This window comes from Pleurodeles waltl, chromosome 8 (assembly GCF_031143425.1).
Source record: "Pleurodeles waltl isolate 20211129_DDA chromosome 8, aPleWal1.hap1.20221129, whole genome shotgun sequence".
Taxonomy (NCBI): domain Eukaryota; kingdom Metazoa; phylum Chordata; class Amphibia; order Caudata; family Salamandridae; genus Pleurodeles; species Pleurodeles waltl.
This window is the reverse complement of record NC_090447.1, coordinates 879,363,259-879,376,927: the sequence shown is the minus strand read 5'-3', so window position 1 is coordinate 879,376,927 and position 13,669 is coordinate 879,363,259. Positions and strand designations below refer to the sequence as shown.

Sequence of the window (13,669 nt, the reverse complement as noted above, 5' to 3'; positions counted from 1 at the left end):
TCCAAGAGCAAATCCCTTGTTCTCAAAGCATGCACCCCCTGGGTTGTCTTTGGCTGGAGCCACCAATTTGCTGACCTGTAGGGGCCAAAGAAGGCACAGAGAAGGTTGCCCTAAAATCTCGTGCCTCTCCCTGCAAATGTGTAGTTCTTTAAATATTTTTTGCAAGGTGCCAAAACATACGGTGTGTCTCCCATCCCTTTCTTTTGGCTGAAGGCGTCCCCATCCCTTCATGGCTGCCCTACAATAGAAAGTGTTGGCTGGGTTCCAGTTGCCCGCTAACTTTGCATAGTAGGAAACTGTACTAATGTGAGTTTGTGGCCATGATTTGCTTTTTTCGTGCAATATGCCCACCATATAAATTCTTCCACATCCTTACTAGATGCTTTGCCTGCCCATGGGTGCTGGTGATGGCCTGAAACGATATTTCATTGCCGTCGTGGGGGCTAATACATTGTCCAAAAGGAGGTTCAGATTGGGTCTACCAGGTTTCAGAGTTACCACTATTGCCCTCCTGTTGATATACACGTGCGGCACCAACTCCCTGAATCTCTGCCACTGAAAACGAGTCAATTCACCAGCCACCGCATTTTTAATGACTGGAATATTCCTGGCCCAAACTGCTATGTTAGCCCTCTGCTGGAAGCCTACAAATGCTTTAACAGGCGGACCACTAGTGGGCACTGGGTGACCTTAGATTCAAAGCCTGAACTACTGCGTGACTGTCTACCCATAGGGTGATTTGCTTGTTGGCTAAATCCTCCTCCCACATTGAAAATGCTGATATGATCGGAAAGACTTCCAACACAGTCAACTTTTTAGTGATACCTTTTTTGTACCACCCTGCTGATCAATGGGCCGCCACCCATGCAGACCGCAGTATGGCCCTGAACCACTCGCCCCCAGCTGGATCAGTGAACAGCTCCAGTTGCCTTGGTGACACCCAGGGTTCCCGACATATCTAGGTCCCATTAAAGTTGGCTAGGAAAGCTTCCCACTGCCATAGATCTTCCTTCGTTCCTTGTGTCAGCCTGACTGTATGATGCCTCTTTGTCACCCCTCTTGTTTGCCAGGCAAGATGCCTGGCAACACTCAGCTGGCAAAGTGGATCTTGCCTAGCAGCAGCTGCAACTCTCCTAGTGTGGCTTTTTTCTTGCCTGCAGTGCCATAAACACCATTTTCAGGTCTTCTTTTGCTGCTGGTAGCCTACACTGGCCCTGCATAGTGTCTTACTCAATGCCTACGAGTGACAACTGCATAGCTGGGCCCTCTGTTTTTTCCTGCACTAGTGGTACCCCAAGCTCGTCCGCCAATGCCACAAATTGCCCCAAAAGACCCTCGCACCCAGAGGGTCTCAGTTAGCCAATGAACACGAAATCAGCTGGGTAGTGGATCATTCCTCCCACCAGGGAGCACTCACCCAGACCCCACTCCAGGAAGCTGATAAAAGCCTCAAAATAAAGCCGGAAGATTGCATCGATAAGCATCTGTCAAAGTAATACCCATCCTCTAGCTTGAAGTCATGCAAATGATAGCTTCCTGGGTGCACCAGTAACAGGTGGAAAGCTAGTTCAATGTCTGATTTAGCTAGCAGTGCCTCTTTACCCAGTGTTCTGATGTGGTCTATGGCATCATCTATTGTGGCATAGGAAACTGAACAGCTACCTGGTCCAGCCAATCATTCACTGATTCTCCGGGTGGGTGTGATAAGTGGTGGAGGAGTCAAAACTGTCGAGGCTCCTTCAAGGAATACAAGACCTAGTGGTGATACCACAAAAGTGTTGCACGGCCCTTTTGCCCTAGCTGCGCTGTGCTCATGTTGCTACGGAAAAGGGCCAACCACCCTGCCCAGGCAGACTTTCTTGTTGACTTCTTGTGGTGCTACAGCTAGATTGTCCTGATCCAACTTCAAATTTTTTCTAAGATGCTGATTTAGTGTGCCTTGATATGGTATCCTGAACCTTTCCAGAAAACCGCTGGCCAGTCTCTCATTAGCCCTAGGATATGTGATCAATAGCCTCAGCATCGCTGTTTCTGTTATGCCTATGGGTAGTTGTGGGGTGAACCTATGACTTGCTTTCTTCACCTTTTCCCCAGAACTTCTATTTTTTATTGAAGGTGTTTTTGTTGTCTCCAGACCCCCTGGCCTTTTTTGCATTTGATGGCTGGGTGTGCCCCTCTACAGTTGCTACAGGCATGCCTAAACGTGCATGACTGCCCCTCTCTACACTCATCCTTGTCAAATCTCCAGCACATCATATTACGGCCTTCCCCTGGTTTCCCTCCTGCGTATGCCTTAGCTCTGTTGTTATGGGGAATCCCACCTAACCTCTCTTTTGTTCCAGTCCACTGGAACAATGACTCCCTACTACTGACTCCCTCCTTGGCTGCCACCATATGGGTTGTATACCCCTTAACATTCTGTTGATCCCAGTCTATGATTGGCTAGGTTTGCATCTTTTCCCGGAAGCCTTCATCATACCAGAGCCACGAGTCTCCTTGATATTTTGCTGCGCTTCATGTACTTTTTGTTCATGCAAAAACAAAGCTGATGCACTTTGCAGGAAATTTTCAAGAAATACACCCGCCAGATTCCTAAAAGCCTGTAACCAATTCTTAATGATCCGTTCCACCCTCTGCTTCCGCCTCTCCCTCCTATCCTCATCCTTTTTGTCCTGTACAGTCAAGTCCAGCCACCCATTGGCGCTCTTCCAATACTGTAAATATGTCTATGTATTCTTTATGCCACATCCTCTCCTTCACTGCTAATGGGATGAGGCCTGTCTCCCTAGCTATCATTGGTGGGTTGCCTGGTGAAGGTCCTATGTATTTGCTAGCAGGATTACCTTACCCTCCTACTGCTGTTCTGCCCCCGACCCCTACTTCTGGTGGGGTCAGGATGAGCCTGAGGCTCTGACTCTTTGCAAACTGCATTTCTGTCTGCTTACTGGCCTCCCCCGTCGCTTCTGGTGTACTTCGCTGCCTCCCCTGCATCAGACTGCCCCATGGCTGCTGATATTTGATCTGATGGCAGCGAGTTGCCTGCGGCTGGTGTGGTCATACTCGCTGCCCTGACCTTGCCATGGACCCATACTCTGCCATATACACGGAGGGGCCGATGCTTTTAACGGGTGCCCTGGCCCCACCAATGGCCACAACGGCATGCAAGTGAATGGGGGTAAGCTCTGGCCCCCTGCCAAGCTCCAGCTGTGTGGCCCTGGATGCCCTATGCTCCTTGCCCTGGATTAGCTTGTAGCTCTATGGTCCCTTCGCCGCCGCATTCAGTACTCCCACCTGCATGCCATAGCTGGCAACCCCCCCCCCACATCGTCCTGGAAGTACTTAGCCCTACGCCCTCACTAGTCCTACAAATATGTGTGTCGCTTTAAGGAAATTAGGTTAAGCATCAACTGAGCAGGTCGGGCGTGGCCAGTTAGACTCTGGTTGCCTCTCTGAGCCACGTTTAGGGAGCTACCATCAATGGGCCGTGCTAGTTGCTGGTGAGTTGTGGGGGCATTCATGGGCAGCACGCACTTCCTCGCGCTGTTGCCTGATTCCTTTCTGCACACGGACAGTGTCCTCATCTTGCGCCGCTGTCCGACTCCTCGCCACACATGGGCAGCGCACTCGCCTCACACCGCTGCCCGATCTGGACCACAATGGACTGCGACAAATGGCCAGTGTGGTCACAACCATGCCGCTGCCCATCTATGAATCCCCTCTGGGGTACTTCATGGGCAGCGCAAGCTCCTCCTCATGCCGCTGCCCAGCTTATTCCTGCCTCAGTCAACGTTCAGGGCACTCTTCCGCACGCACCTGCCCTGATTATTTCTGAACCACAATCCATGGGCAGTGCGCTCCTCCTCATGCCGCTGCCCTGCTTATTCGTTCGCCACCATCCAGTCTGTCGCCACCCAGCTTTTCATGCAGGCTCAATCCAAGGGCATCATGCTCCTCTGCACGCCTCTGCAAGCCTTGATTACTCCTCAGCAACCTCTACAAGCATAACACACCTATTCAAACAGTCCTGGCGGTGATCCACAGTGGCGGCGATCCACGATAAAGGCAAAAGCTCATATAATGGTGAAGGCTCATGACCTCCTCTTAAACTGGTGGCATCTCGAGGGGCCCAATCTGACTGGATTTTTTAAATGTTGCTGACCAATCGGCCCCCTGGGATTTCGCTGGCTTCAGTGCCCTTCTGCTCACGGATCCCACCCTCTGGTAGGGGTTTGTCACAGGCCCCTCAGTGGTCCGGCTGCGCCTCCTTGGCCCACATGCTTTTTAAAAACAAACTCCCACCTTTTTTTTGTTTTTTTAAATACAAATTTTTTTAAAGATTGGGGTAATTAACATCTCACTGATTTCATTGCTACAAACATAGACTAGACCAAAACGTGTAGCAAATTTAGAAGCAGTGAGGAAAGCTGCTAAAAACTTAATTATGGGATTCAGCTGTGTAACGGTTATTCACAATGGCAATGAATGCTCAGTTTCACTAGGGACCCACTAATATTTGCCCACACTCAAAGATTTCTGAGGCACGGACAGCTCGACCGTAAACTGGAGCAGGAAGTGTGCTTGGAGAAAGACACCCTCGATTAGAATGAGAAAGGTACGGAGGACAATAAGTGCAAGGCTAGGTGAGATCAAAGGTTCTTAAGGAGACTGGGGCAGGGAAGACAAAAAAGGCTGAAGCTATAGATGTGGTTATTCAAGATGTCCGAGCTCACCCAATGTAAACCTAAGTTACCAAAGGGCCCACAGATCGAAAACCCTTCAAGCTATAACTATTACAAAAGCTTTTTGCAGCTCGTTCAGCTCAGACTGTGGAGCTCGTTTATTCTCGTGTTACCGTATGCAATTATCCTGATGCTACTGATCGCAGCACGAGAGAGACCCCAAGTCTCCTGCGAGCAGGAAGGACAAGCACGTTATCGGTGCAGACAGTATGAGCATACGAGACTGTGACACCCACTGAGTGAGATCATGAAACAGCATGGCCCAACCTGGCAGCATTCATCTTCTCCAGCGACACCTGCGCCATACAGGCAGAAACACCACTCAACAAACCTTGGCCATTTCCGATGGATAGCCATCCAGGCTAGACGAGGAGCTGTCCAATTTGCTCTGTTCATCGTCTGCAAATCCAAAAAATAAATCGTTAGAAAGCAATATTATGAGGATTGTCCAAAGGAACTTGTGTATTTAAAGGGACAGTAAGCACCTTACCGTCAGAAAGGCGAAGTCTAACATCTTCGTTTTGTACATGAAATCAGTGAATACAATTTCCATTCAACCTTTTACGTTTTTAAACTCAAATAGTCTTTTGTTACAACTTGTAGGGTGGCCAGATTTTGAAAACCAAAAACCGGAACATTTACCAAACACGGAAGAATAACTTTAATTACAGTGCTCATCAACACAGAAACACAGACGAGGCCGGTACAAAATTAAGTCCAACTTTTAAACCTAGCCTAGTGTGTTTTACTTACATTGCTTTCTTTTTAAAGCTGTTAGCACGTCTTATTTTGAAAAACACAAAACAGTCGTCTTTTTGTGAAAACCGTGACTTGTGCAAACTTTGCCGAAATCTGCCTGGACAGCTGGTAGGAAACCAGGATTTCCCGGCAAATCCGGGTCACCTGGTCACCCTACTTCCATGTTGCAAGCTCGCCGATTTCTCTCTATTAACATATATGTACACAAGATCGGGTAAGGCAAACACATTGAACTGTTGCCAAGAAACTGCATATATGAACATACACCAACACACACAAACATGCACACAAATTATCAAGATGCCTTAACTGAATTTAAGTGATCTGTATATGTAACATTTAAATGTAAAATTTGAAACTCAGTCCTTAGCCCTAACTACAAATACCTGTTGTTACTACAAAACTGTATCAAAGGATCAACATCCTAAACATAAAAATAAAATAAATTACTTCATCTAATTTCCAGTGACTTTTGAACCTTTTGTTGTACTCTCAGGAGGACATACTTTCATTAGAAATTGCACCCTATATCAAAATAGAAGCAAACTTCTCCCAGATATGGGTTGGCTTGCACTCAAGGAAGGTGAGCTTATGGAACATTTAAGAACAATTGTGGACTGTAGAAACTCACTTCAGGAAGAAACCACGAGGAAGGATGAGTGGTGCTGTTGCTGGAAGGCCTAATTCTCCAGCTATCACCCAACACACGACCATGATACACACAAAAATCTCTGTTAATGCATCCATCCTTTGGCTCCATGACCAGGTCTATCAGCAAACACTTGTCTCGAGTCAGACCCTGTCAAGACTAGTTTTGGTTCTACCTCAAGCCGTTTTCTTTCACAAACCTACACCTTGTCTCTATCTTGCAGGTTCTTTTTCACCCCTTTCTCCTTTAGTTGCTATTTTACAATGCTTCTCTTTCTTCTCATGTCTCCTTTTAATTCCTTTTGTTCTCTTGCTGTGGCTTAAAGTCTGATGATAAAAACTAAATATCGGCATCCAGAAAAGAGCGACTATTCCACCTGTAACCACCAGCACAGATTAGGCACTGATAATGTGAGATGTAGTTACGGGACAGTAGTTTATACCACAATGCATGAAACAGAAGGGACAGTACGGACATTATGCAATAAAATGTTATACTGGGATTCCAACTAAAACAGATAAAATATATCCAGGGTATCAATCGGAATTAAAAAGTATGTATGGTAATTTTAAAAACACTACGTAATGCTTCTATATGAAGTAGAATTTGGTAGGCAGGTGGGACAACCAGAATATGAGGTGCGATCCATTTACTAAAAATCAATGTGCACATGAAGAAAACATAGCAAGACTTCACTCAAACGAGATTTGTTTTAAATACCAGCAGCACAGTGTTTTTTCTTTTACTAACCTGACTATTAAATGTTTTAAACATCTTTGGATGGCACAAAGAATTTCCCTTTCATCATGGACATTATAAAACCTCAACCTTCTCTGTGCTGATCGATTGCATTGAATTTCCTTGAATTATTTGTTCCCTCAGTAGGCTTATTCCAAAATATGCGTGAACAAATTCTTACACAGGAATTTCATATCTAATAAATATCAGTCTTTATTTTCATATGCTTCAAATGATGATTCTTGTTGAAGTCCTAAAGTACACCACATGAATGGATCCAAATACTTCATGTATAAATGCTTGCTTAATGGATGCTCAATGTATGAGGGGCTCCCAGGCCCTTCTTCAAGAGAGATAATTTGCCTTATACACACACAACTCTGTGTTGTACGATTGTAGTGGTGAACTTAAAACAATGACATGAGAGTATCATGAAAGAGCATACAGGCAATGAAATGGATTAAACCTACAGTAAAATACTGAACTGTCAAATACAAAATGATCAAGCTAGTTCAAGAAAAGCAAAGAAAACCTGTGTGGGAGGAAGTTGCTGCAACAAAATACAATCACTATAACTAAAGAGAGCCTCTAATAAACTGAAAGAGCATCACCCACAAAACCTCCTTCCAGGAAATAGAGTGGGTCTTGTCCTGTGTGTTCTGTTCCACAATGAAACGCCGTGCTACTACAGTCCCAGAAGCAAATATAATCCTAATTGTATGTTCACGTTGTAGCATAGGAGGTGTTTTGGATGTCACAATTTTATTGGTTCTTTACCTGGCAGAGGGTTGTTTTAGTTTGTTTTATTTCTCTGAAGTCAGAGCGCAGCCATCAATGTTTATTATTATAGGATGCGGGTCTCTCTGGGAGTTGTCAGTGTGTAAAAAGATTCAAGGCAACAGAGCCAATTTTCCATTTATAAATCAAGTTGTAACCTGTGAAAATATTCTGAAAAGGTTTGAGTATAAGGCTAAATAATTTACATACATTATGGCTATTCACCCAGCAATTTGAAATACGGGGTTTTGCCTAAAGACTGATTAATTCGAAGCTACCAGTACATAAAGCAGACAATCAGTTGTCAAGTAGCAAAGTTTTAGTGATATGAACTACATCTAGTTTGTCAATTTTATTCAATCAATAACTTGCATCCGGTGTTTAATAACCGAATCTAGTGTTGCATAACAAGGCTTTGATATTGGTGCTGAGGCTGACATGTACCAGTGGTGAGGACCAAAGACAGGAGACTTTCTAAAGTGGAACATCATTTTATAGATTATTTGCCTCAAGTCCTGTAACAGTGGTGTTCGATAAAGTCTAGTGAGAATGACTGGTTATGCTGTTTCCAGATTAAGCATGGGTCAATTTACTGCTATGAAAATCAACATTGTTGTCCTCCCCAAGCAAAAGGGGGTAGAGGAGGGCTGTTAAAATAGTTTGCTTGAACTGGGATTTAGCACAATATTTGTTTTTTGTCGTAAAAAGCAGATTTTGTCCAAAAAGCAGTTTTCAAATGGACAGAAATTGGTCAGATTACTAAATTTATCAGTAATACCATAATTTAATGGATGTGAAATAATTCCTCCACGCTCATGACATCGCTAATAATGATAAATGGGAAAGGAATACTCAAGGAACTGAACTTTATCGAAAACAGGACATCTCCACCTTCCAATAAATTCCTTGGGAATCAAAAAGTATATTTTTTTATGCATGCTACCTCGCTTTGTAGTAGATATCTTTGTCACAATATGCTTGTTCTGAATTACTTCGAAGATATGGTATCTCAATTGTTTAACATTGTGCCTGGCTTCTTCGAAATGGACAACTACTGCTGACTTGAGATTTTCTTTTCTAATGTTGCATTATTGTTTGCTATGGGGAATTTGGATTTGCTCTCTGCTTTTCCTATGTGCAGCATTCGGCAAGGACTATTTAAACGTTCCACATAATTGCTAGTATTTCAGGTTGCTTGATGGAATAATCTGATCTTGTTTCCAGGGTTGGACGGTCTACATGTCACCAGGTATGCAGCTTTGCAGTAAACACAAATGCTACAGGGGAACACACCTCTTTTCTTGGGGACTGCTTCGGTCTGCTAGTTTTAGGAGATTTGGAGACCCGTTCCTTAAGGTTGGCACTATAATGAAAAGCAAACAATATTTTTTTTTATTCAAGATCCTGCTAAAACCTGGTTATGTTTGTAGAAATCTCTAGTGTTTGTAAGCAACATTTTCGATGTGATTGTTTTGAGGAGGATATTTGAAAACATATACAGTTCTTTTCCCACTGCATGCTAGTTTCGTTTCCAATAGCTGGTTCCCAGTAATTATGCTGCCTTCTGTTTGGTAGAGTCTACAACACTTTTTGTGTATTCCTTGCTAGAATATGGAACATGTCTGTTTTTGTTTCTGATATTCTTGTGGGTTAGATATCACGCTTAACTGTTGTAACACAAGAAGATGGCATTTGAGGCTTGGTAGATGAAAGCAGATATAATATTGGTGTGGGTTTAGTGTACAAACATGTGGAAAGCTGTTGAATTTGTAGCTGTATCCTTCCTTCAAGGAATGTGAGAGTTGTGTTGTCTATTTGATCAATCTATGTGATTAAGTGTTTTTTTTTGCCGATTTAAACTGTTTTCCAATCAGCTTAGATTTGGTTCATTCGCCATAGAACAAAAATGTCATCAGAGTAATTATGGAAGATAGCCATTCCTTTTACCTTTCCTTACCATAACTACAATCTTGTTATCTTGTTCAAACTTAGCCTTGAAGATGTTAGCATAGCTGGCAGTATCAATGACCCCTTGGAAATTCCTTTACGTTGACAGTATTTGTTCTGCCAAAAGAAGTAGCTGTTGTACTAAATGAGGTGTTGAAGCTCTCTGAGGAAACTGTCTTTTATACCAAAGGTTCGTATATGGAGGAGGGCCTATTCTACCGCTTGCAACTTTTCAATGTGTGGAATGGATGTATATGGTTGTATGGACATCCAGAGTCAAAGGGTATCGGGGGTTTAGTGGGCAGATTAAGTCCTGCATGATCTGGTCTTCTGAACTGGCTCATGCAAAAAGTTGTTCATGTATTCTCCAAAACGTTTATGCGTGGAACCTTCTGATAAAACAATGGGTCAGAATAGGGAGATCCTGTAAATCATTATGTATTCATGCAAATGTTGAGTACCTTGGGATTATGTGGTGTGAGATTTAGCAGTTTTTTTCTGGAACCCCTCTCATTTCTCCTGCTTTAGCCAATATAACAGTTGTGTGATCTACATCTATTTTGTGGGATTTTGCTCTAGCATCTTGTAGGTGTTCACATCATTAAAATGTTGATTCACATTTTGATAATACTCCAAATTCATGATTACTAGCACCTGCCTTGTATCTGCTTAATCAAAATGATATTGGGTTTTTAACTGTTGGACTTGGGCCTTTCAGATGCGTCATCACCAAACGTTTTGCCTTTACCCTCCCGTCTTCTGAAACGATTTGTCCTGGCTTTTAGAACTCTGTGCATTTTACCACTGCTAACAATTGCTAAAGTACTTGTGCTCTCTCATTTAAACATGTAAAGATGGTATAATTAGGTTACACCCAATTGGCATATTCAATTTACTAGTAATTCCCAAATAAAGTGGTACTACTACGTGTGCCCTGGACCTGTAAAGTAAATGCTATTAGTGGACCTGCAATACTGATTGTGCCACCAACTTCAGTAGCCCTGCAAACATGTCTCAGGCCTTCCACTACAGCTTGTGTGTGCATTTTTAAGCAGCCATTTCTACCTGGCAAAATTAACCTTTTGCCAGGTCTTCCTTCTTAAATACATACAGGTCATCACTAGGGTAGGCCGTGAACAGCCCAGAAGGCAGGGTGCACTGTATTCAAAACATTGGACATGCACTTTTAGGTTTTACATATCCTGGAAGTGAAAAGCTCTTATGTTCATTTCTTTGCTACTGCAAATCCTGCCTCTTCCATAGGAGAACATTAGAGTTACCTTATTACATTTATTAATATTTAATTTCCAATTTGGATCAGGTGGATAGCTCGAGTGTGATGTCTAAAGAATTGTAATTAAAACCTTTCTTTAATGTTAAAGTTTGATTTTTAGTCACAATTGGGAAAATGACACTTTTTTAAATTTGCCGTTTTCTCGGCCTGGCAATTTAGTGTCTGTAGACTGTTCCCTGGCCTAATGACTAGGTGTAGCTGGAAGGTGGTCTTCTGGTATTGCTCCCAGACAGTGAGACAAAGGGTAGATGGGTGTTGTCAGGATGGGCCACTCTGAGTTAACAAGGGGGAGGGGCTGTCACCTACAATAGTTTCATTTCTTAAATGATGTGCCTGAGCACTCTCACAAAAGGTTTCACACTAGTCTTTTGTGACCCCAGACAGGCTGGGGCCAGGACAGAAAGGAAGGGGATGCCTGACACCTCCTGGGGGTGGTAACCTCTAGAGGCTCATGCTACTTCAAAGAGGGCACCAGGAATAAATGTTGGACCCTTAAACCCAAATCTTCAGTACACTTCTGGACCTGTAGACTCTACCAGGATGTAGAACTGCTGTTCTGCTGAAAGGACTACCACTCTTCTGGAATGCTGCCCTCTTGCCTGGGTGAAAAGGACTGGACCCACATCTGGTGAATCCAGAACCTCCAGAGTGACTCCAGCGATTAGTTGGCTGACCTCCTCACTGAAGTCTCAGGGACAGAAGGCTTCAACAACCTTGAACCCAGAACCTGGACTATGCCATCTGAGAATCCTCCCCTGCTAAATGATCCCACCGCAGTCCTGGACACTAGTAATTGGCCCGGAACTTGGTCTGCCAGCCCATCTCTAGTTTCAACAGAGTAGATGCATTTCCTCTGCTGAGTGGTGCAACCCTGAGCAGAATGGATGCATCACCTTAGTTTAGATCTCCTAAAGGCAAGGACTTTGCACCACCGCCCACAGCCTTCCAGGAACCGCCGCTAAGCAATGCATTCTCAACGTAGGCTTTTGCATTCTAAGTCTTGCAACTTACCCGGAAGCAGCTGGTGCGCAATGGGTCTTCACGTAGGACTTACATCGCAAGCTCCTCATTAACGGCTTCCTCAAAGAAAATGCAGAAATCTGCATCACAAGACCTGCAACTTACTCCGAAGCAGCTGGTTTGTAACACAACTTTTTGTGAGAATGGTCAAGCAGAGCCTTTGTGATGTGCAGCTGTGGTAGGTGACAGCCCCGCCCCCTTGTTAACTCAGAGTGGCCCATCCTTCCAACACCTATTTTCCCTTGGTCTCACTGTCTGGGAGAAACACACAAAGACCGTATGGATATAAATGCCCCATGTTGAGGGACTAAGTCCGAAGTGCATTGGGGATGCATAAACACCATGATGAATTTATCAACCTTTTCAATGAACTACAATATTTATAGTGAAGAATGAAGCATACATGTTCAAGAACAACATTTGGAGAATGTCAGTTGTTGGTTTGGGAGGAGACTACCAACGGTCCCAAAATAGTGGAATTGAATAAATGTTTAAGCTTAATACTCTTAAATGGACTGAACAATTCCTTGTTGTGTAAAGGAAGTGCATCAAGAAACTCACCTACCTTCAGACAGGGAGCTTATTTGACTTTATCATGCACACTGGGCAAATAGTGTACTGTGGGGGAGGGATCCGGGCTACAGAGGACACGGACGCAGATTTCAAGAACCCTTGACAGGGATTTTACGTGATTTATTTGAGTGACAGGAGAGGTGGAACAAAAATATAATGGTAGGTCTTCTTTTCTTCCCTTGTTTTTCTTCTGCGTGAGCGTTGGATTGCTACGGGTCTTTCAACGGTTTTCTTTTCTCCCTCTTAGGTGGCGCTCTGGGTGTCCTCCTCTGGGTATCGCAATTTCTCTCGAAAGAACAAAAAGGACACAGCAGGTAAGTGGGACGGTATTTCCTTGTTTCTTAATTTTAGGGTTTAGTGTGGGGGAGGTGTGAGGGGATACGAAGGGAACGATAATAAAATTAAGACAAGTGATGTTTTTAGTGGGGGAGTTAGGAGCTTGTGAGGGTAGGCTGTCCTGGGCTCTGTTTAGGCTAGAGGTCGGGTGGGAAGGTGCCCTGGTAGCTCCCCAGTCCTTGTCCTCCCCCTTCTACTTCTCCCCCCTCTGCCTCCCCTTCTCCCTCCTTATGGTGGCCGCCCTTGAAGAGGGCACGTACCTTGTGCAGCCACGACCCTCCTGGGCCGTGGCAGGCTGTCTCGTTTCCTCTCGGTCGTTCTGGCTTTACAGGGTCTGTACGGAGTGTCGGTGCAGCACGGCTCGTTGCTCCGGTCATGGGCGTCTCATCCCGGTCGGGATCTTTCCTCGTCTTCTCCTCTCTCCTCGATGGTGATCCGTGGCGTCTCTCCTGCTCCTTCTTCCTTTCGCCCTCTTCTCTCGTGGCGTCTTCCTTTTGTGGTCGCTCGGCAACCCGGAAGTCCGGTGCCGATTGTCGTCTCCGCCCCCACGCGTCTCCTTGATGACGTGGACGGAAGCCGGAGGAGGCGTTCGGAGATCGCCAGTGTTGCGCGAAGGTAGGCGAGGCGAGCGACGCCCGCCTACATGTACCTTCTTGCTTCTTTGCAGAATGCACAGAATCTTTTACAGATCTCACTGGCAGCCAAAGCCTTCCCTTGGTGTTTTGGAAAAGCGAATGAACCGGATATTGCAATATGTACATTGTCAGAGAGTCATGCTCCATGCAGGTTATCAATACCCTTCGCCCTGGAAACGACTGATTATTGTTGATGGTTACC

General features: G+C 44.6%; 1 protein-coding gene across 9 annotated transcripts in view; it reads right to left on the bottom strand.

Annotated features, from left to right (window-relative positions):
* DOCK9 (dedicator of cytokinesis 9) overlaps positions 1-13,669 on the bottom strand; it is a 989,328-nt gene that overhangs the window by 467,586 nt on the left and 508,073 nt on the right. For all 9 annotated transcript variants that reach the window (XR_011194943.1, XM_069205169.1, XM_069205175.1 and 6 more), the window contains exon 9: positions 5,071-5,138. Coding sequence is in view for 8 of the 9 variants with exons in the window: in XM_069205169.1 (XP_069061270.1) it covers positions 5,071-5,138 (68 nt within the window). In the remaining variant the exon portion in view is untranslated. The remainder of the gene's footprint in view (positions 1-5,070; positions 5,139-13,669) is intronic.